Below are 21,956 nucleotides of genomic sequence, written 5' to 3'. Positions count from 1 at the left end.
CTCTCTTGGTTATGACAGATGCTTCCCATTTATGCTGTCTCAGAACCAACTCCTCTAGACCCCCAACGCAAGCTTTAAGGGGGAATTCCACTTCTTTTTTTCCCATTTTAATGTAATTAAATGGTGAACGGAAAACAGTTCTGTGAAATGCTCCAGTGTGGATAAACTGTGGTCCAAACCCCGGACCTTTAACCGGTAATCTATTGAGAACTAACGCAGCCAATCAGATCTGTGCATTAAGATGACCTCTACAACTTGAGGGTGTAAAAAAATACATACAGGGGAAAACTGAGAAACAGCAGTCGGAGAAGAAAGCATGCTGCCTTCCAACGCCTAGGCTGCATTTCTCAGCCGCTACATCATAGACGGCTGTTCCACAGGGAAGGAAGGACCTTTCTCAGCCTACGTTCGGAGCATTTGGGAGAACGCAACTGATTCCGTATCCTTTTTTGGGCCTTGGTTACCCACAGTTCTCTGCGCACATTCAATGCAGTGCCAGGAAGATGAAAATGATGGAAATCGAGGCCTCCAGAGCAGAGTTCAATAAAAAAACATCAGTTTTTTTGTTTTTATTATGATATAATTATAAATCATTTCCGTGTAGAAATGAAAAGCACACAAGTTACGCACCACCACGCGGCCTGCTTAGACGTTCGTTCCATTTGTGTGACCAATAGGCTTGTCTCTACCTGAAGTTACCCGGTACTCGTGTTCCTGAGGACCTCCTTCCTGTGGGAACGTCATCAGCTGCAGCCCAAGTACTGCTCCATTCAGAAGTTCACATCTAGCCGAGTATGGTCCGACCGCCTGGAGGAGTTCCTGTTCCGCCCGGGTTATCGGGGACCCATCAGGACGTGACTTCTGTGGACTTGGCACACTAGCCAAATATCCCAGAATGCATTGCGCACCGTGCTGCTGTTCCAATTGCAGAGTTAGAGTACAGCGGCCTCCCGTCCTCGGAGGTTCGTACTCGTGAGGCGCACTTGCCAGGTCAGAACCACTAAGTACAGCAGTCCGAGCTCGGCATACTTGTGCTGAGAGTTCCTCTCTGGACTGTACATGTCACTTTACAGTGGCAGCCATATACATGCTTAAAGTGATAATGATGATTAAAATGATTTGATATGGAAGCAAATCAGGGTGTGTATCCCCTGTTATGTGCTATAGTTTGCGTATGATATGTACATTTATTAATTACTGCTGGTTAACTTAGTACTCATGGATAAACATCACTAAAAGTAAACACCATTGAATCCATTCAGCTTAAAATAGAGACAGTCACAATCAGGCAACCTGAATGTCGTTATCTTCCCAGGTGTGAATAATCATATATATACTATATATGAATAATCACATTTACCCATAGAAATGCATGGGCAGTCCAAATCCCACAGGTTGCGCAAATCAGGCTGCTTAGAAGGAGTTTTCATAGGACCCTCCCTTCCTTGGCTGCAGCCTAGGCCCTTTTCCCCTTCATTTATTTATTTTATTATTATTATTATTTTATATATATATATATATATATATATATATATATATATATATATATATATGCATTTATCATCCAATCAAACCAGGTCAAACACAAATAAGAATAGGAAATGCAATCTCAATATTCATATATCCAATAAAAACAAACAAGAAAAGCCATTGGGATCCAGATAAAACTGAAAAGCTTTAACACAGCAATGGATTTACAACATTTCCGCAGCCTAGGCTTTGGATCGCAGCTAGCGAGTCAGAGAAAAAATAATAAACATGCCGAGCTCTGAAAAGAGAAATGTGGAGTGAAAGCCGAGCTTTTAATGAAGAATTGACAGACTGGTACACAGTTTTATTAATAATTCGTCTAGTTTGGTGTGAAAACTGCCAATACATTTTGAATTCTGAATTATAATTATAATTATACTTCAATTTTGAATTACTAGGCCACGTCCTTATACAGGATATAGCAGTAAATCATAATGTAACTGGGCCTTGGCTTGAGGTAATGGTCTCTAACTGGACCTTACTGAATTTGTAATGAGATACCCCTGCTCTACACCGTACATCACAGAAAGCTGTTACCTGAACTGACATGTGAATACACTGCCAGATGACTGGGGCATCGTTTTACGTTTTTTTTAAGTTGTACAGGTTTCGAGAAGATTTTGGCCTTAAATTGACTTTTTAAGCCTTTTCATGGTGGAAAGGTACATGCGAGGTGTTGTGAGGCAAAATAGTCCCCAAAGAATAGCTGTTGGCACTATTTCCCCATCATTAACATTGCGTAAAAACTCCAGGCTGTACAAATATGCAAAGATGCTTAATGACTTAAGGCCTTAATGCATATTTAAAATAAATGAAGGTTAAATTAAAAAATGGGGAAAAATGAAGGCCCATAAATTCACTGGTGGTTTAGGATAGTTAGTAAAATAGCTAAGAGCACTGTTTGTGTTGTAGACAGTGTGTAACACTGCTCAGCTCAAGCTGCTTGACCAGCACAGCTCTTGGTCAACAGGTTGTGTTTTCATTGGACTTTGATGGTTTAGCTGGTCTATCAGCATGACCAACGTGACCAGGCTAGTCAAACAGTATGGCCAAGCTGGTCAACCACCTTGAACAACATGACCAGACTATTCGACCAGCCAGACCAGTGCAACCACACGTTTGGTCGTCCAGCATGGCCGAGCTGATTCACTGGCTGGAACAAAATTGGATCGAACAACTTGACCAAACTAGTCAACCAGCTTGATAACATGCTTGAGCTCAGCTTGGTCATGCTGGTAACGACCGGCTTCAACTTCACCACGACCTTCACCATCACCAGACCAGCTTAGGCCTCCAGCTCCCGGATTCTTCAGCAGGGCCTTGGTGAAATTGCCCTTTAAAGAAATGGGTCACTGTAAAGCTGGTGTTCACTGTTTACCCTCGTCAATCTGCCCTCTGACCTCGGAAAAGCAACGAATGGTTTGGTCAGCAAGGAGAGTGAAAGAGGATCGGGATTGGTGGACTATTGCGCCATCTAGCGGTAATAGAATTATATGGAAAACATGATTTTAGTCTGTATAATTATGCACCTCAATCCTATGAAGACATTCATAATTATAATTATTCAAACACTAAATTATATGAATATATAATTAATAATAATATAGGATTAAAAATACACCAATTAGCCATAACAATAAAACCAGTGGCAGGTGAAGTGAATAGCATTGCTAATCTGCGAGGTGGGATCCACATGTAAGGCAGTGAGTGAACTGTCAGTTCCTAAAGGTCACCAAATTGTGATGGGTCAACCCAGCCAACAAGTTCACATTGGTGGAATATGAGCTTGGTGGGTTCCAGGAGGTTTTTTGAGTGGGCTCGGAGTGGGTTTGTATATGTGTTGGGGGCTTGCCAAATGGGCTCCATCATTACAGCCTGATGTAATTTCACATGGCTCTCATCTAGGCCCCCATGTGCAGTGTACAACACAGATGGGGCCCTTGCTTAACCCCTCCTGGTCCCATTGCTGACCCTGGTGGGCATCCATATGTGGGACATGTTATCTGGGAGAGCACCTGCAAAGCATCAGGTGGCTCTTGTGGGTTTTTGTACTGGTATGCAGGGTCATGGCCGCCCAATGCTCAATGATGTGATCTGTGAAGGCCCCACCTCACAACTTCACAACAAATCACTGACCCTGGTGGGCATCCATATGTGGGACCAATGTGGAACCCCAGGACTAAACTTTCAGGTTCCCAGTTGGGCTACCTGTACAGCAGGCCCCACACATCATGACACTGTGCATATTACAGCACACCTCAGTCATCTCCTTCTCGGGGAGTCTCAGGTACAGCATATTAAAACGGCTCAGTCCTGTTAGCCTCCCACAATGTCCACAGCTAAAGGTCACGATTTTTAAATAGAGAGAGTATCCATTACGTCTGTCTACATATAGCCCGGCCTCGATTTTCACATGACAATATCTCCTCCTGTACGGGTCATGAAATCAAGTCATTTTTTCCAAGCAAATCCAATAACCCCAGAGGCCTAATTACATGGAGCTTATTTGACCTTTTCCTTCTCGCTCGCAGATATCATTTTCTCCAAACTCAACCTCACTTTAGGCCTTTAAAGATCTGATAAAGATCTGATGAGTCTTATCTTCTATAAAATACAGCAGCTTGCCTTGCACGTATCAATGCTTGTTATTATTTAGCTTAAAAGATCTCACAGAGGAGATCTGAGATTTTTTTTTTCTTTGCTTTTTACATTGTTATAAATGAACTCAATTGACAAAAGTATTGGGACACCAGCTCATTCAGTGTTTCTCTTGAAATCAAAGGTATTAAAAAAATGATCCTGCTTTTGTTGGAGTAACTGTCTCTCTACTGACCATGGCAGGTTTTTTTTTATAGATTTTTGAGGAGCATTGCCGTGAGGATTTGAGCGTTAGTGAGGTCAGGATGCTGGATGATGATGATGATGATCATCATCACCACCCTATCTCAACCCCCAACTACCCAACTCATCCCAAACGTTTTGGATGGAGCAGCATCCATCATTCCAGAGAACACAGTTAGTCCAACTGCTACACAGCTCAACGCTGGGGGGCTTTATATCCCTCTATAGCCTACGCATGACATAGGTTCATGTTCCAGAGAGTCTTCTTCTATTGGACGTTCTCCTCTACAGGGGCTAGACAAGCTTTATGTGTGTGTATGTGTGTGTGACCCTGCAACTTAAAGTAGCTGAATGCGTTCATTCAAAGGGGTGTCCACAAACATTTGGACATGCAGTGTACATGCAGCATTTGTGAGCACCCATATGAGTGCTTATAGCGCCCTCTAGTGTTCGGTTCGCCAAGTTTGCCTAGTTTTTGACTTGTACGTGTTTGAGTTGCCCTGTAGATGAGCTGCTCTGCGTGCCTTGGTCCCATGGTGTAATGGTTAGCACTCTGGACTTTGAATCCAGCGATCCGAGTTCAAATCTCGGTGGGACCTCGTCCTTTTTCCAGAGACTGTATACTGTTACTGTATACTAGAGGGTACAGTAGATTAGATAACAACCAAGTGGAGAAACTCTGCTAATCCAGCATTTCTAACAGATTAAGGCTCTTAATCTGGAGTTTTCTGACCCCGGGTGTAAATGGGGATCTGACCCGTCTTGAGCCACAAGGACCAAACTGTGATGGGTCAGAACATCTCCAAAATCACTGGCAAGTATTGTGGGCTGTTTCTGGTGTGCAGTGGTCAGTACCTACCAGAAGTGCTCAGAGGAAGGCCATACTCTGTGACCTTGTATGTTAGCTAGCCTGTAGTGCTGGGTAAGCACAGTTGAATAGATATTATTTAACATAAAGTCTGAGGTATAAATATCATAATTTCATATTTAACAAATGAAGTCTTTATTTTGAAGTAAAAGTAAACGGACAGTCTGAAAAACATCAGAAACACAGATTTAATAATAGGAATGAATTACACATGTCTGAATGAGGAGCTCTCCAGAATTACAAACACACTTCAATTATTCAGGTCCTGTTTGAGACCCCAGATTATTATTATAGATTTGATTATTTATTAGATCTATTATGTGCCACCTGGGGAAGTGTCTCCAGCAGCCATGCAGCATTCTCAGGTTAGGCAGGCCTGCAAGTGCCAAAACACTTAACTATGAATGGGTTTGGGAGCAGGTCAGACCACACAATGTGAAACTACTGCCATCCCATTTCATATGTGCTCTTGGAGTTTGTTGGATGGCAATACTGCAGCTTATTAATATGGAGCCAGGTTAGGAGATGATTCACCATTCAAATAAGTACAGCAGTTACATTATTAATAAAATAACATAATAACATAAAATAAAATAAATAGTTTTTTATTTAATAATATAATAATCTATATGTTACAGTGCTCAAATCTAAATCAATAGTTTACTATGGAATGTAGGAATGAAGGAATATAAAAATACACAAATGCATAGAAATATATATATATATTTAATAATTTATATGTAGAGGGGGGTTTTAAAGATTTTACTGACATATATATATGCATTTATATTTATATTTATAAAAATATAATATTTTTATAAATATATTTTATATAAAAAAGATACAATAAATAAAAAGATTAAATTATTATTTAACCCCGTGCATTACACCGAATGTCCACTAGGCGGCGACTAGCGCAATAGGCTGATGCAACGCGTGATCACCCAAACAACCCAACCCATTTATTTATCACATTTAATAATTAATAGATTGATTTATGAACGTATGAACGTCCAGCAGGTGTAAAACATAATATATAAAATAATAATATAAAAATATTAACTGTGGCTTGGTTGTTGGCTAGCAGGCTGGACTTTTCAGCCAGGAGTCAAAACCACGCAGCTGAAGCTTCCAAGCCAAGTTACAGCGAACAGTCGTGCCGTCGTGCCGTCGTGCCGTGTTTCTACGGGTAAAACGGTCGAGCTGTGGCGTTAAAATGAACGAGGACTCGGAGTTAAACGTGGAAGCACGTGAGGTGTTTGTTCCCGCAGGGTGCAGCGTGCGCGAGCGGCGGTCCCATGGTGTAATGGTTAGCACTCTGGACTTTGAATCCAGCGATCCGAGTTCAAATCTCGGTGGGACCTCGTCCTTTTCAGAGGCTTTAGGCTAACAGCTCTCTCTCAGCTTTCTGAAGGGGTCTATATGAAAGAGTGGGCAGTAGAAGCAGGTAACGACCAAAACAGGAACTACTGTAACTTCAGAGAGTCTTCTGTGCAGACGTCAGCTTATCTGAACGTTTCCTCTAATAAATAAACCCGGATGGTTTGCACTCCTTTCACGTCCTTTAGACTCTTTATGTCTTTCTGAAGAAGAAGAGCATCCAACATTTCTTCTGAAACCAAGGAACCCCCACTTTGCTGCAGAGACCCTCTTCAGGATGTGCTGTGTCCAAGTGCCGTCTAGGTTGTGGAGCAGTGGACCTGTGTAATGGAGCTCTACCAGTACCTTTGAGATTTCAGAGCTGGAGTAGCAGAACTAATCATCCAACCTCAGTGCTCGCACTCTCACAGCAATGGTACAACATCTAGTCTAAAGCCTTCCCAGCTGACATGTCCATGTGGGGCCTGCTGTACGGGTAGCTCAACTGGAAACCAGAAAGATTCGTCCCTGGGTTCCACGTTGGCCCACATATGGCACCCACCAGGGTCAGTGATGGGCTGAGCAGGAAGGGTTAGACATTGCAATACACTGCAATACATTATTGAGATTAAGGTGGGCTGTAATGATGGGGCCACATCAGCTTATCTGATATAATCTAATAAATAAACCCGGATGGTTTGCACTCCTTTCACATCATTTAGACTCTTTATGTCTTTCTGAAGAAGAAGATCATCTAACATTTCTTCTGAAACCAAGGAACCCCCACTTTGCTGCAGAGACCCTCTTCAGGATGGCTCTCCAACTCTTCAACTCACCCAGGAGCTTCTGGATGGAGCTCCATCACTCTACAGAAGGTGGTTCCACTGCTCCACAGCTCAGTACTGGGGGGCTTTCTAGCCCATGGTGGCCATGCCAAGGGTTCTCAATCTAAAGAAAGGTTCTTCAGCAGTTGGTTCATTCAACCCAGAAAAAGAACTGCCGTCTTTAAAACCTGCCCGGCACGATTCAACAATTTAACAATTCAGCTTAGAAACCCAGGGTCAGCCATGCAACCTTAAGGGCCTTGCTCAAGACTCCAACAATAGCAGTGATTTTACATCGATTCGCAGCTCAGAAACTCTCGAACCCCTGTTCCACGTTTTACAGCGTACAGCCGTGCAGCTCCAGAGCGTCTCGTTCTGTTGTCAGCGCTTATATAAGAGCTTATACACAGTATGTGTGTGCCACTGAATGCCTGTGTGACGCAAGAAAAGTATAACAATGAAGTATCAGGGCAAGCTAATCTCCCAGAGAAGCAGCAGTCCTTCTCCTCGGGTCGCCTTCAAGGTAAAGCCGTGGCGGTGCAGTGGAGAATGCCATTATTATTTCTACAGCCTCAGAAAGAAGCCAGAATGACTCCTTTCAGCTCCGTGCTCTTGAATAAATGACCAGACTATATTTTCTGTCCTTGTCCTTGTGCTTTCAGAAGCAGAGCTGAGCTCCTTAGCGCTACTAACATTATAAAGGATTAGGCCTTCTTGCTTTTACCTGGTTTATAACCAGTTAGCAAGCATTTCATAAGCCTGTGGAGCTAACTGGAGTTCTGAAACCAGTATCTAATAATTCTCTATAATGTCTATATAGGGCTGTGTTGGCCTGTAGACTCTATTTCTGGGTGAGAACTACTGTACCTTTGCCTGTCTTTGTAACCATACTTATTAAAACCTGCCTGCAGAAAACAAACTGGAAAGAAGCCTCACCTTTATTGGGCTTCTTTCATTCCAACCTGGCAGGAGCACCTCATGTAATTATATCAAGTGCTCAGGGGCGATGTCAGGGATTTCGGGCCCCATGAAAAGATATTACACTGGGTCCCACCACCCCACTGGCCCGAAAAACGCTCTATTACATTTTAGAACTCCTGTCAGTCACAGGCCCTTAGAATCGTCCTAACTTCCCCACAATCTGGTGCCCCTATAAGTGCTTAAAGGCTAAGATCAAGAGAGGGATGACCGTTCTACTCACCCAGAGATAGCCAGGCCTGTTTTGCTTTTTAAGACTCTCGGCCATCAACCTGTGATTTCCTGTTGGTAGGGCTAGTTTCAGGTACCTGCAGAGCATGTTCGAAGACCAAATTCCCGAAAATTGGGAGGATTTAACTTAAGGTCGTAAGGTCACGTTGACAGAAAACACAGGGTCGTCTTCTTGTGGTGTTTCTTGGTGGTTGCTATGGTATTACATTTGGATGCTTTGGTATTTCAAGCGATCTTTATGTTGACAAGTGGTTACTTTGGTACATCAGATATATCAGAAAGCCAGGGCCAGGGCCACAACATGAGGCAAGCTTTCAGAGAGCAGTATAGAGCAGTACAGACCCTCCAGTGCAATAAGATTTATTGTGCTCCTTATAACAACAACATCCATTACACACTGACACATAACAAGTCACAATTATCCACAGTCTGTGGTGAGTTAAAAGGAATGTCTGTCATGTCATTTTACACAAGAGCCACATGCTAGCAAATACATCAAATACATTTTTGTAGGTCATAATTGTCTATCATACATTGAGCAAAATATCAACCTTCCCAAAGAATGAGAGCAGGCAGTCAGTGAAAAAAACAAACAAACAAAAAAAAACACAAGTGCTTATTTGAAGTATTTACAACAAAAGTGTTTATACACATATCTTCGAAATAATTACATTTCTGAAATGTTTTCGCCGCTCGTAAAAACAATCCATTATTTTCATTTCCGCTCATTGTCTCCCTCTGTCAGCCTGGGCCTACCATACATAGTTTAAACCTATGGACATTTCCCCTTGAAACCCCAGATATTTGGTATTTACAAATGGTAAACTGTTGATGTGGGCAAACTTTGGGGGAGGGGGGGTGTTTAGTCACATACTGTACAGATTAGTCACATACTGTACATTATTTCTTCTCCAGAACTTGACCATTCCTTCTGTCGGGTAAGGATTACACCAGAGAGTTCCTGTGAAATTTAGTCTACTCTTCGACAACACTGATATTCCCCACTGGCAGCTGAAGGGAGCACAGGTCCAGATCTGTGTGTGGATGGTTGGACAGACCTGGTGGTTTGACTGACCAGCAGAAATCAGCAGACCTCCAAACCTGGAACAGCAGATGAACTCCTCAAGCTCCAGCTGAATGAGCCTCCAATTAGATGCAGAGTAATCTTCACTGTACATCAAAATCTATTAGCAATAGAACGGGACACTCTTTGAACATCTACATATCAGCCTCTAGGTTGTGGAGCACTGGACCTGTGTAATGGAGCTCTACCAGTACCTTTGAGCTTTGAGAGTTCAACCTCAGCGCTTACTGCTTTAAAGCTCTTGTGGATGAATGTACTCTCATAGCAATGGTACAACATCTAGTCTAAAGCCTTCCCAGCTGACATGTCCATGTGGGGCCTGCTGTACAGGTAGCTCAACTGGAAACCAGAAAGATTCGTCCCTGAATTCCACGTTGGCCCACATATGGCACCCACCAGGGTCAGTGATGGGCTGAGCAGGAAGGGTTAGACATTGCAATACACTGCAATACATTATTGAGATTAAGGTGGGCTGTAATGATGGGGCCCAACTGGGTCTACTTGTGGTCTACAAGCTTTGAACCACAAAGCATCGCAATTAACTGGTGTAATCTTTACTCGACAGGATGAAACGGTGGAAATATGTAATATTAAAAATATATATATTTAGAAACAGATTATTTCCAGAGAATGAGTTCACTCTTGTTTTGATTCTTTGACCTGTTCTCAAATGATTCACCAGAGTATTCATGAGAAAGTGGCAGAACTGCTGAATTTTTAACCAGGCTTGTACAGAGATACATATTGCATGTGGGTGGGATTGTGTACACTGCCTGTTTGGAGACACCAATTTTTCAGTCAAACGAGCCATGCTTTCTTTGTTTGCTAGCAATAACGTATTAAAGCCTAATCACCTTCATTATGAGGGAAAATAATATCACACATTTCATATCTGTGACAGTACAGCATATGTGACAATGCTGTCTGGGGAATAATGCCAAAGCCCACGCATTTTGTTCTCCGTGTTGTAATGTTAGCATTCATCAGGCCCTCAAACTTTCAGCTGTTTGAATCACCTTTGGAGTAAGAGTTTCAATATGTGCTTTTATATTTACAAAAGATTTGCCTCTTTACTTTACAACGGGAGATGCTAGGCTAAGGCCTGGAGCTATGGCTGGACTCAAGGCTTGGTCACCAAGCTCACCTAGGTGAATACAGGACAAAATATACACTTATTTGATACATAAACAAGTAAAGAAAACATGAAACAGCGTATACTGACTTTATATAGGCTAGAACTTAATTTTTTTTACCTAATTCGGCTATGTGAAGAAGTTTATTTTTGTTTTAATAGCCTAAAGGAAATTATATCAGGTTCTAATCCACAATAAATGAAGATCCGGATGGATTTCGAGTGGATTTCGAGGCATCTTTGGGCTTGTATTTATGAAGATGAATTTGGTGAGTGTTTGTTAGCAATGTAAACCAAGCATCTCAGTTCTAAACTGAAGAAGCAAACTTCAGATATCCTGGCTGACCGACTGCATCTCAGTTAAAAGATACATCACGTTCATTGAATGTCTCACCTAACTATTCCCTCAAATTTCTGCTTAGCTTTATCATCATTTGTGTACTACTTGCTCCATAATGGAGCCTTGTGCTTGGACCCCTAACGATTGCCATTTGCAATGCCATTTTTTAGACAGTCGCTCAACTATTGTAGTGGTTAAGATAGTCCACAGAAATCGATACATTTCTTAAATAGGTTCTACATCAAAAAGCTGTGTAAGAAAAGCACCTAAATATGCGAAACCAAATGTGGATTTCCTTACTTCCATACCTTAGAAATGGTATCTCACTTTGGATTGGCCTATAAAAATGTAAAAAACATATCTGTGGAATGGGTGAATAATGACTTTGAGCTCCTGCTGTGCTTCATTTGGAGGGAGTAGAGGGATTCTCTGCTGCAATTCCCCAAATTAAATGGAACAAATGGACATGCTGTAGATGCAGATGCAGTGCTGTCGAGTCCCGAACTAACAACAGCAGATGGAGTCACTGCCATCTTGCTTTCATACTCACCTGCTTTTCCGCCTCCTCTAAATGTATCCAATAAAGTTTGCTTCATTAGTTTCACACTGGAGCCTAAATGATGGCCTCAGACCATGGCTGCTACGGGAACTAGGCCTCATTTCCTGTCCAAAGAAGGGCAGCTCAAACTCGGCACACGACAAAGCAAATGCCAGGACAATGCAAAAAGCTAACATCAACCAACACTAGCTTTTGCCATCTCTTCTCTTATCTACATCGTCTGCTCCCTCATAAATAAACTGGACTGCCTCAGCTGAACCACACTGGAGCTAATCACACATCAGAAGGAAAATCAGCAGCTTATTTTAACCGGTAAAAGTCGAGAAAGCCAAACCCGAGGAAGCGAGTATGGGAACAGCTGGCTAACTGTACATCGCGCTGAGAGGACACAACAAGAGGACAGCAGCAGTATCCAGTAAGCTATAGCTTTTTTTACGTGCCCTCCATGAAATAAAAATCTGCGTGCCTCATTTGGAGACAAAATAACAGGGTGGTAAATAGGCTTGTAAAACTGCATCATTTATACATCAAGAAACAACGTTCATGTAGTTTGTCACTGTATAACCAAATGTAATCTATAACATTTGGACAAAAACAGCCTATACTGCTAAAAACACCACTAGTAGTTTCCATTATTTATTACCAACATTCGCATTAGCTCCATGGCTCCAGTGCAAAACTAAGAAAGCAAACTCAGAATACCAAACTGACTGCATTTATGGCATGTTCATAACTTTGGGTTTTCCTTTCCTTGCTTTAATGAATCCTCAGCCCCAAAAATGCTGATGATAAACGATGACAACTAAGGAGTCCAGTTAGCAGTGCAGAGAACATGCTAATCCTCCCCATCATTCATTCACTGTTTACAGTTTTGGGTGAAGTATATATCTCTTAGAGCAACCCAACCAGAGCTTTGGTGTCTCCCGCAGCGTTAAAGCAGTCTCTTTCCCTCTTCACTGCAGCATCAGATGTCAGATGACTCCAGCAGTTTGGGTGCCTCCTGGCCTCCGTTGTAGCAGCGCTTGCCGTTGCTCTGGCCGTTGAGTGAGTGTGTGGTGGTGTGTGCTTTCTCGTCCTCGGTGCATGGCGGGGCGTGCTCCAGGCTGAACGTGACCCGGCTGGTTTCAGTGATGGACGAGTTGGTGTGGTAGTTGCAGTGAGAGTCTGTGGTGACCAGGCGTCTCCTCCATTGAGCTCTGTACTGAGCAGACCTGCGCCTTATAGCTGACTGCACCTGGAACACGACATGTCAGTAATGGTCAGCAACGGCCTACTGAAGGTTTAGGAGCTTTTAGGTACAATGTCCAAATACTATGACCACACACACACATGCTGGCTGGTCTAATGCTTGGGAACACCTAGCTCATACAAAAGGTCATTTGTATGTAGCCAGCTAATACTTGTTTGTTAATATTGAAGCCTAGCGATATAAACTGAGCATGTATACAGAACTGTGTTGCAAAAAATTGGACAAATCTTAGTCATTTTGTGCCCAATAAGTAGAATATTGTGAAATTGTGGACCAAACTTGGCTTAAAAGTTACACCCCTTACCCTCAGATGCTCCGCCTACATGTAAATGCAGAGCGTCATGTGGACCTATGCCAAAGTTGGCATGTCCGGATTAGATCCAGTGGTCTGGGATCGGTGCAGATTCAGGGATAATTTCATAGCACATGTAACAGATGTTTTAAGCCTAATCCAGCTCCGATCCTTTGTTTTTACCACTGTGTTCAACTGGTAAAACTGGCCGATACCCAGCATTAAGGTACTCAAATTGGATTGGGGGCAAAGAATGTTGGAGTCACATATGGAAGAGGGGCATTCGGTACAGTGACTTAAAGCAGCATTATGTGAGGAAGTGTAATTCGTGCTTTGAGCCACCTTTAATGGACACGCTTTACACATGCATTTCTGAGCAAGCTGAAAGCTACAGAATTGGCATCAGAAATGCACTGAAGTGAAAGTATGAAGTGAAGCATGCCGAATTGGCCAGTAATCTTACAGGATTGTACACAAATATGACTTAACAGCGTTATGCAGTTCTCACAAGCGCTGTCCTGCCGGCTTCCCCATTGAGTTCCACAGTGCAGTTAGAAGCGTGTCGAGCCCAGTGTAGTAGCGGTAGCAGAGCTATTATCCCTATTACAGATTGGTGGACCATCAACATGATTTTAAAGCTGTTATTTTAAGGTAGAAAAGCTACAGAATGTTGCTTTAATGAGCTGAATCAGTTTCTATTAACCTGGACAGGCCTGTGACGGTAGCAGAGAGATCGCATCAGCCATCCGCTGCATTCTCCACTCCGGTAGGTGCTTACAGATTATGTGAGAGTATGATAGTATGTGTGTGTGTGTGTGTGTGTGTGTGTGTGTGTTTGTTTTAGCTACTAAACTACAATGCCCTGGTGGGAGAAGTAGAAAAAAGTGCTGTTCTTAATGAGTTTGGACACACTAGCCTGTTGGAAACTGGGAGAACAGAAGTCAGGGTACACTAAAGAACCGAACCACAGGCGGATCCAACAAAGCTCTGATCTCAACAAAGGGAGGAAAAGACAGCCTGTTTATTTTGCTTCAGTAATCCATTCTCTCGCTGTGTGTGCTTTACAAGCTTTCCCAACTTTAAACAAGTTGCCTCATTTCTTTTTCTCTTTCAAACTTAAACATCTTTCTCCGCGGACTGCGTATGGGAGAGAGAGAGAGAGAGTGGGTGTGTGTATTTAGTAATAATTCAGTTTTGTGCTTTTCTTCTCCTTTCCTCTGTTGTTTTTATGGGCACTGTATGTTGTATAAATCTTTGGAGACACAGTGTAGAGAGCCTGCTTCCCCAGCCCCGAGCCTTCGAGACAAAGCAAACAAACCTTGGGACACGGCCACGCAAAACAGTGGATGTTTGTGTATGTATTCTTATGAATGTTAATAAAGGACAGAAAGAGATTACGAGAGTGAATAAAAGAGTAAACGAGATGGGAGATAGGGAAAAGTGAGAATGGGCGGGAGAATGTCTATGCTTTGATTGCAAAATAATAAGCAGTAAGTGTGCTCTGTGCTCCCGATTCACAAATGCCACTAGTAATAAGAAGCAAAAAATGATCATTCACAATTCAGAAGACCCAAAGCTTAAAAATTCTTAATTTTGGTATCATGGAACTGAACTCTTCCTCCTCAGCCCTTTACATACCCTCCACTTTCACTTCATCACCTCATCTCCTCCCTTCTTCTCCAAACTACGGCTTCTCACGCTCCTTCCTCAAAGCTGCCCTGAACTCCTCACCATAACACCCTTACTAGTGGCCCATCCTAGCCTGTGGCTAATCTAAAGGCATCCTAATCCTGGTGGCTGGAATAAAATGCCTTTTTAATTTACTTTTATTTAATTATACTTGAAAGTCTCTGAAATGTAATGCTGCACAGAAGCAGGATACAGTCCAGTGAAGAGTTCATCAGTTTTACTTCAGTATTTCTGCATAAATTCTGGGTTTAGCATTAGACATATAGACATCGGCACATACCTCACCATTGCTGAAACAGAAGATGATGGCAACCAGTAGCCCCTATGGAGAGAGGCACAGATGAGAACAGTTCAGGAATGCTGTTTCATTATTATTTCATTCGACAAGTCTTTGGGAATGTTCTCACAAAGAAGGAGAGTTTCCTCAAGAGAAGAGAGAAGAGTTGAGAGGAAAAGAGAAGAGTTGAGAAATAAAGAAGAGTGAAGATGAGGAGAGTGGAGAAGAGAAATGAGTTGAGAGGGAAAAAAAAGTGGGGAAGATTTGAGCAGAAAAAAGTCGAGGAGTAAAAAAAGGGAATCGAGAAGAGTAGAGAACAGTAACAGCTAAGACAGAAAGAAGGGTGAAGAAGGGAGAGGAGAAGAGAAATGAATTGATGAGAAAAGAAAAATGTCAAATAGGGAAGAGTTATATAGGAAAGAAAGAAAGGATAGTGAAGTTGACAGGAGTCGAGTAGAGGAGAGTCAAGAAGGAAAGAAATCAACATGAAAGAATAGTGAAGGTGAGAGGAGTCAAAAAGAGAGAAAAGAGAAAAGTCGAGTGGAGAAGAGTCGAGAAAGAAAGAAGAGTGAAGATGATGAGAGTGGAGAAGAGAAATTAGTTGAGAGGGAAAGAAAAATATAAAGTAGAGGAAAGTCAAGTAGGGAAGAGAAGAGAAGAGCAGAGAAAAGTCGAGGACTGAAAAAAAGGGGAATCGAGAAGTCGAGTAGAGAACAGCTAAGAAAGAAAGAAGGGTAAAGACAGAAGAGTCCAGAAGAGAGAGGAGTCGAGTGAAGAAGGGAGGAGAAATAAGTTGATAAGAAAAAAAAGTCAAGTAGAGGAGAGTTAAGTAGGGAAGAGTCAAAAAAGTAAGAAAGAAAGAAAGTATGGTAAAGATGAGAAGAGTCCAAAAGAAGAGAAGAAGAGTTGAGTAGAAAAGAGAAAGGTCGAGTAGAGAAGATGAGAGTCGAGAAAGAAAGAAAAGCGAAGATGACAGGGGTCGGTTAAAGACCAGAAGGAAAGAAAGAAGAGAGAAGAGTTGAGGAGAAAAGCAGAGAAGAGTTGAGAGGAGAAGAGAACAGTCAGAAGGGAGAGTCTTGTAGAATCAACATAGAAGAGAAGAAAAAAGGAAAAGACAAGAATAAAAGGAGAAGAAAAGTGAAAAAGAAGCAAGAGGAGAATAGAAGAGTCAAAAAGAGAAGAAAGATGACAAGAAACAAGAGGAACAGAGAAGAGTCAAGAAGACAGAAGAGCCGAGGCTAGCTTTAATCTTCCACCGAAACAATGACTTACTTACTTACTGACTTACTTACTGACTGTTTGGTAAAGAGCACTTACCTGAAAATGTGTAAATAAGTTCATGAAGAACTCGTAAACAGCCAGCGGCAGCCTCCCTTCGGGCTGCAGCGGCACAAGGATGAAGTGGGCTCCCATTAGGGGCACCAGGATGAGGGTGGCACGTACAGCCTTCATGTAGACGTTAGACTCTGTCTTATGGGTCACTCTCAGCTTAGTGATCAGTACTCGCAGTATATTCAGCAGAAAGAACAGGTTTACCTGCAGGCAGCAGTGGAGAGATATCATCAGTTATTACGCTCTGGGCTTTGTTTAGTACATCTTCAGTGGGTTTGAATGTTGTGTGAATATTAGAAACACATTTTACAGCCATTGCCAGAGTTCAGCCTATGTATTAAACCCATCCGTGGCAGTGAACACACAGCCTAGCGAATAGGGCAGGGAAAACACAGACACCTCAGTATCCAGGGAGCAGTCCAGGGGTTAGGCACCTCCGAGGAGATCACCTGTGTGTAACACCTGTGCAGGTGAGATACTCACCACTAGGGCGACTTGAATGGGGCCATGGACGATGTAGAGCAGGTTAGTATTGCTTATCCAGCACCTGAGGACCAAACACACACAACTGATCAATTGAAATACATAGAAAGAGGAAGACACTAAATTGTAGTTTTGACTACGGCCTACAAACTAGAGCCTGGGCCTGAGAGCCTGAGGAATGGGGTGGATGTTCTATTATTATTATTATTATATAATTTATTTAATAGCGCTATCACATGTGATCATACCTATTTATGTGTGGATGGGAGTAAGCCATTAAAAAGACTTTCATATAGTTCATGAGTTTACAATACAACAATCAGCAGCTGCTACTGAATTCAGCATTATACCCTTTGTCCCCTGTGTTTAGTGTTTACAAGGTCCTGCCATTGTTACATGCACATTTCTGAGCCAGTCTGAGTCTTTTGCCAGTTCCCAGCAGCTCTTTGCTTTTGTCTTACTTTTCCCACTTCTCTGCTTTCTTGCACTTAGACCCCGTCCACACGTATCCGGATCATTTTAAAGGTTCTTGGCGTTTTGGGCTCTGTACATATGAAAACACAGATTTACAGCATCTACATGCAGATAGCACTAGATTTCAGGCTTCGACATCTGAATAAATGTAAATACTGTATATAATTCTCCAATTAGATTTAGAATCTATAATTCTGTCACTTACATTGTACACTACATAGGGAGTAGTGTGTAATTTGGGATTAAACCCAATGCAAGCATCTTTGTCTTTGCATTGACGAATATTTTAAAAAATATCCAGATACGTGTGAATGAAGCCTTGTGCCTGGTTTATACTTGACAAGCCGCAAAGGTCGCAAGACAATGGAGATTTTAAATATAATTTTGAATATGTGCCATAAGTGATCATAAACATTCATATTTGTATAAGCATCATATTCGTCGCGAGGAAGGCATGCCCCTACCATCATCATTTGCCCAACACTCCATCATGAAACTATAATCCAGCTTTTACTCTCCAGGTTTCTGCCCTTTTTGACTGTTCCTGCTTTGTAATTCTGACCATGTCTTAGTTAGTCTGTCTGCTTGTGTTTTTTGACCCTTGCCTGTCCAAAATTTTTAATAAAGTCTTTTTTAATAACATAACAATGCACTCACAGTCAGGTACATACGTATTTAGAGAGTGACACAATGTTTGTAATTTTGACTTCACCACAATGGCCTTGAAATAATATTCAATGTGTGATTGCGGTTAGTCTGTCGTGCGACTCTAGAGCTGTGAAACTACAGTACATAAAGACACACTTCTGGTTAAACAACAATATTGCATCAACTATCCAGTAGTACCATTCACTAACCACTCATAGGCTCAAAAGTAATTGGACAATCGACTGCTGGCCAGGGAACGCAGTATTTGGATATGTCCATGGGTTCCAGACTTTAGGCAGTCATTTAGCACTTTAGCCTGCAAATAATTTGTACTTACTGCAACTGATCCTTGTACTTAGAACTAGTTTGGTCAATTACGTGTTACTAGTTTGGTCAATGACCCTGTGAAAATGGAGGGACTATGTAAAAACGGCTGTGATTCCTAAATGGTTCAGGCAATATTATTGTTAAACCTCCTTGAATTACACCCAGAATAGCACTGCACACAAAGTACAAAATTACAAAAATTGTGCCACTGTCCAAATAATCATGAAGCTAACTCTTCTCTAACTAATAAGATAAGATATATATTGTGAATTTCCCCACTGCGGGACTAATAAAGGACTATCTTATCTTATCTTATCTTATCTTATCTTATCTTAACTAATCTAACTCTTTCTACTATCCATTAGAAAAAGAAATAAAAAGCCTATTTCACAAAATCACAGTAGTTTCCTTACTGGTCGTCATAGAAGAGCAGCCGGGCTACAGCATGCATTACAGCTGGGATAACTGGGAATCCTGCAAGAGAAGAAAATAAATAAGATTAATCTTTCTTCAAATTTCATTAACATCCAGAGGGAACAGGGGAAAGGAGGGAAATGAGATGCAAATGAATTCAATCATCTTTAAATGAAAGCCCTGTCAGTAATACAAACACAGCTACTGCTGTATTTCAGAATGCAGCTCATGCCTACAGTGCTGTGCTGCTATTTTATCATCTTGACTGTGCACCAGCGGTGAACCCGCTGAGAGAGACCTTCCAATCAATTGAATCACACAGAGTCAAAGCGAGGTGAATCAGCAGGGTTGAACTCCTAACGAGGTGCAAACAAACGGACATCAGACTGAAAGGACTGGATCAGAGTCTAATGAAGGAAACGAATCAGAAAGATCAGACTGCTCACCCCAGCCGAGCAGGTAGTACCAGCCCAGCTGCTGCTCCCCCACAAACACGGCCACGATGATGAGGGTGTGCAGGTAGATCCCCTCACACAGCATCCAGAAGTAGTTCGAGCAAAACGTGTAATGAATCAAACTGGCTAAGATTTTACAGCCAATCTAGCAATGGGAATTCAACACACACACACACACACACACACACACATATAAGTCAGGACAACTTACAATAATATTGTTTTTTGGGTTAACTCTTAACTTAACTTAGGGTGTTTTCACACAAGCCTTATTTTCCGGACCCGGTTTCGGTACGTTTGGTAAAAAGATCCGATCTCTGGTCCTCCTAAAATCTTCAAGCTTCAAGGGGACCCTGGTGCTGCCCACTGCTGTGTGTGGGATTGTGTGTGACTTTTCCCCCGGCATGGATAAAAACCTTCTCCTATAAGAACGGCTCCTTGTTTGCAGGTGTAAGAGGGTTGTTATTTGCTGCTATTCGGACAATATGGAAAAGCAACAAACTGATGAACATAGGTTCTACCATTTTGCAAAAATATACTCAGAAACGTTATGTTTGAAATCGATCCACAGTTCATATGGAACCAGCTATAATAAGCCCCCCCCCCCAACAAACACAGAATTGGTCAACAGAGTAGAAGTAAGCATTCGGGACAAGTGTGAAAACACCCTTAGTTTAGTCAAGCATTCTCCTAACTCACATTTTTCAATTCTGCATCTTTGTATTAGGATTATGTCTCCAAAACATCAGTAAACAAGCTGCAGCTAAAACAGTTAGATTACATGACATCCCCAGACTGTGAGGGTTTTGACAACAACAGAGCTCTGAGCCCTTGCTGGGATTTGAACTTATGATCTGCTAAGGCATGCAGTTAGACAGTTGCACCACTCTAGAGCACTCTAGCGTGTAATTTCACAGCTCCAGAGTGGCCCTACGGTCTAACTGTAGCTCACCAAGTGTGAAAAGATCATCAGCTCAAATCCTAGCAAAGGCTCAGCACTCCATTGTCAAAAGCCTCCCCATGTGATAGGGGGAGTTCTGACCTGATGGGAGTAAATAAAGTAAAAAAAAAAAAAAACTGTTGATACAGCTGATGGTTATGAACTCACTGGGTTGGTAGCAGCCAGTTGCTCGTCAAAGAAGACCATGGTGAACCAGATCACCATCAGTATGGAGTTTAGGATGAAGGACATAAACATGTTCTTGTGGAGAGAGATCCTCTGGCAGCTTAAACACCTGAACACAAAAAAACCCCACAAACACTCAAATAACAGCGTCAACATGGAGAGGGTACACTCCTAAAATAAAGGTGCTTCAAATGGTCCTTCAGGTGATGCCAAAGAGGAACCACTTCACCACCATTCAGAGGACCTCTAAAGTAATGACCAGTAAGTGGTCCTTATATATATATTATAATATATATATATATACTTTCAACACAGACATCCAGAAATTATATTTATCATATAAAGTCAAGGTGTAAGGTGTGTTTATGTGGCTCTCTTTCCATTTACTCACTTAAAGTAAGAAAAGATGAAGATGGATATGACTAGGGAGACCAAAGACAGCACATGACCCACCACCACCAGATAGTACATGGTGAATGCAACCTACAGAGAGAGAGAGAGAAAAGACATATGAGAATACACTCATTCACTAGTTTCTGCATATGCAAAATGCTTGTAACAGCCTTGAAATGCCCTTTATAATTCACTTTTACCGGGAGCAGAAAATGCACTTGTTTTTAGGCGAGGTAATCAGACAATCAGACCGACTGCAGCTGATTACAGTCGCCTTGAGTTTTGCATGGAAATGTTGCTTTCAACAAGGACAGTGAAGGTGAATGCAAATAGTGTAGGAAAAAATTAAATGCAATCTAAAACGATAAAGTTTTTTGAGTTAACTCAGTTCATTCCCCAGCCACACATATTTTCCACACATATTTGATTCGCATACATAAATACCTCATAAAGAGAGATGTTAAAACATCATGGTTTAATCCCAAATTACACATTACTATGCAAGTCATGAAATGATGGATGTCTGAATGGAGCATCATACATCTGTAATAGAACTTTCTTTACATCTATTCATTAGTGGAAATGTGAATTTTTATGATAGATGTAGTTCATTATATAGGGAGTAAGGATTCCTGGCTGAGATTCAGACAGAAACAAGCGTTAGTTTGAGTTTTTGTGTGGACGTAAGGCTACAACCCAGACAAAAACCTCAGTTTAAAAAAATACATATCCTGATTCTGTGTTCAGAGCATTAGTTTAGTCAAAAGTTCTCCAAACCCACATTTTTAACTTCAGTATTTCAGTTTGGTCAACAATACATATTGAGCTGATCCACAAAAAAACATCAGTAGATGAGCTGCAGCTGGAACCAGAACCCAGATAAGAACCTCCCCTATAACATAACTTCGCCAGACTGGGAGGCTTTTGGCAATGGAGCGCTAGAGTCCACGCTGGGGTTTAAACGTATGATCTCCTTACACTTGATGAGCAGCAGTTAGACCGTAGGGCCGGTCTAGAGCTGTGAAATTACACTAAATAAAGTAAATTTCCG

The 21,956-nt window shown here is 41.8% G+C and overlaps 1 protein-coding gene and 2 non-coding genes across 7 annotated transcripts in view; 2 read left to right on the top strand and 1 right to left on the bottom strand.

Moving 5' to 3' along the window:
- Positions 1-4,898: 4,898 nt before the first annotated feature.
- Positions 4,899-4,970, top strand: trnaq-uug (transfer RNA glutamine (anticodon UUG)). The gene has a single exon. It is a non-coding gene; the product is annotated as a tRNA-Gln (tRNA).
- A 1,561-nt stretch (positions 4,971-6,531) lies between these two features.
- On the top strand, positions 6,532-6,603 carry trnaq-uug (transfer RNA glutamine (anticodon UUG)). The gene has a single exon. It is a non-coding gene; the product is annotated as a tRNA-Gln (tRNA).
- Positions 6,604-8,975: 2,372 nt separating this feature from the next.
- calcrl2 (calcitonin receptor-like 2) overlaps positions 8,976-21,956 on the bottom strand; it is a 30,709-nt gene continuing 17,728 nt past the window's right edge. For 4 of the 5 annotated variants that reach the window (XM_072696680.1, XM_072696679.1, XM_072696681.1 and 1 more), the window contains 8 exons: positions 20,904-20,995; positions 20,495-20,621; positions 19,378-19,531; positions 18,931-18,991; positions 17,069-17,132; positions 16,571-16,789; positions 15,257-15,298; positions 8,976-12,980 (listed from right to left, as the gene is read on the bottom strand). In XM_072696680.1, coding sequence (XP_072552781.1) covers positions 12,711-12,980; positions 15,257-15,298; positions 16,571-16,789; positions 17,069-17,132; positions 18,931-18,991; positions 19,378-19,531; positions 20,495-20,621; positions 20,904-20,995 — 1,029 coding nt within the window. In that variant the 3' untranslated portion in view covers positions 8,976-12,710. The remainder of the gene's footprint in view (positions 12,981-15,256; positions 15,299-16,570; positions 16,790-17,068; positions 17,133-18,930; positions 18,992-19,377; positions 19,532-20,494; positions 20,622-20,903; positions 20,996-21,956) is intronic. The other variant, XM_072696683.1, reaches the window with a different exon arrangement.

Source organism: Salminus brasiliensis, chromosome 14, assembly GCF_030463535.1.
Source record: "Salminus brasiliensis chromosome 14, fSalBra1.hap2, whole genome shotgun sequence".
NCBI classification, from domain to species: domain Eukaryota; kingdom Metazoa; phylum Chordata; class Actinopteri; order Characiformes; family Bryconidae; genus Salminus; species Salminus brasiliensis.
The sequence above is the reverse complement of the archived record's forward strand: the minus strand, read 5'-3'. Positions and strand labels throughout refer to the sequence as shown.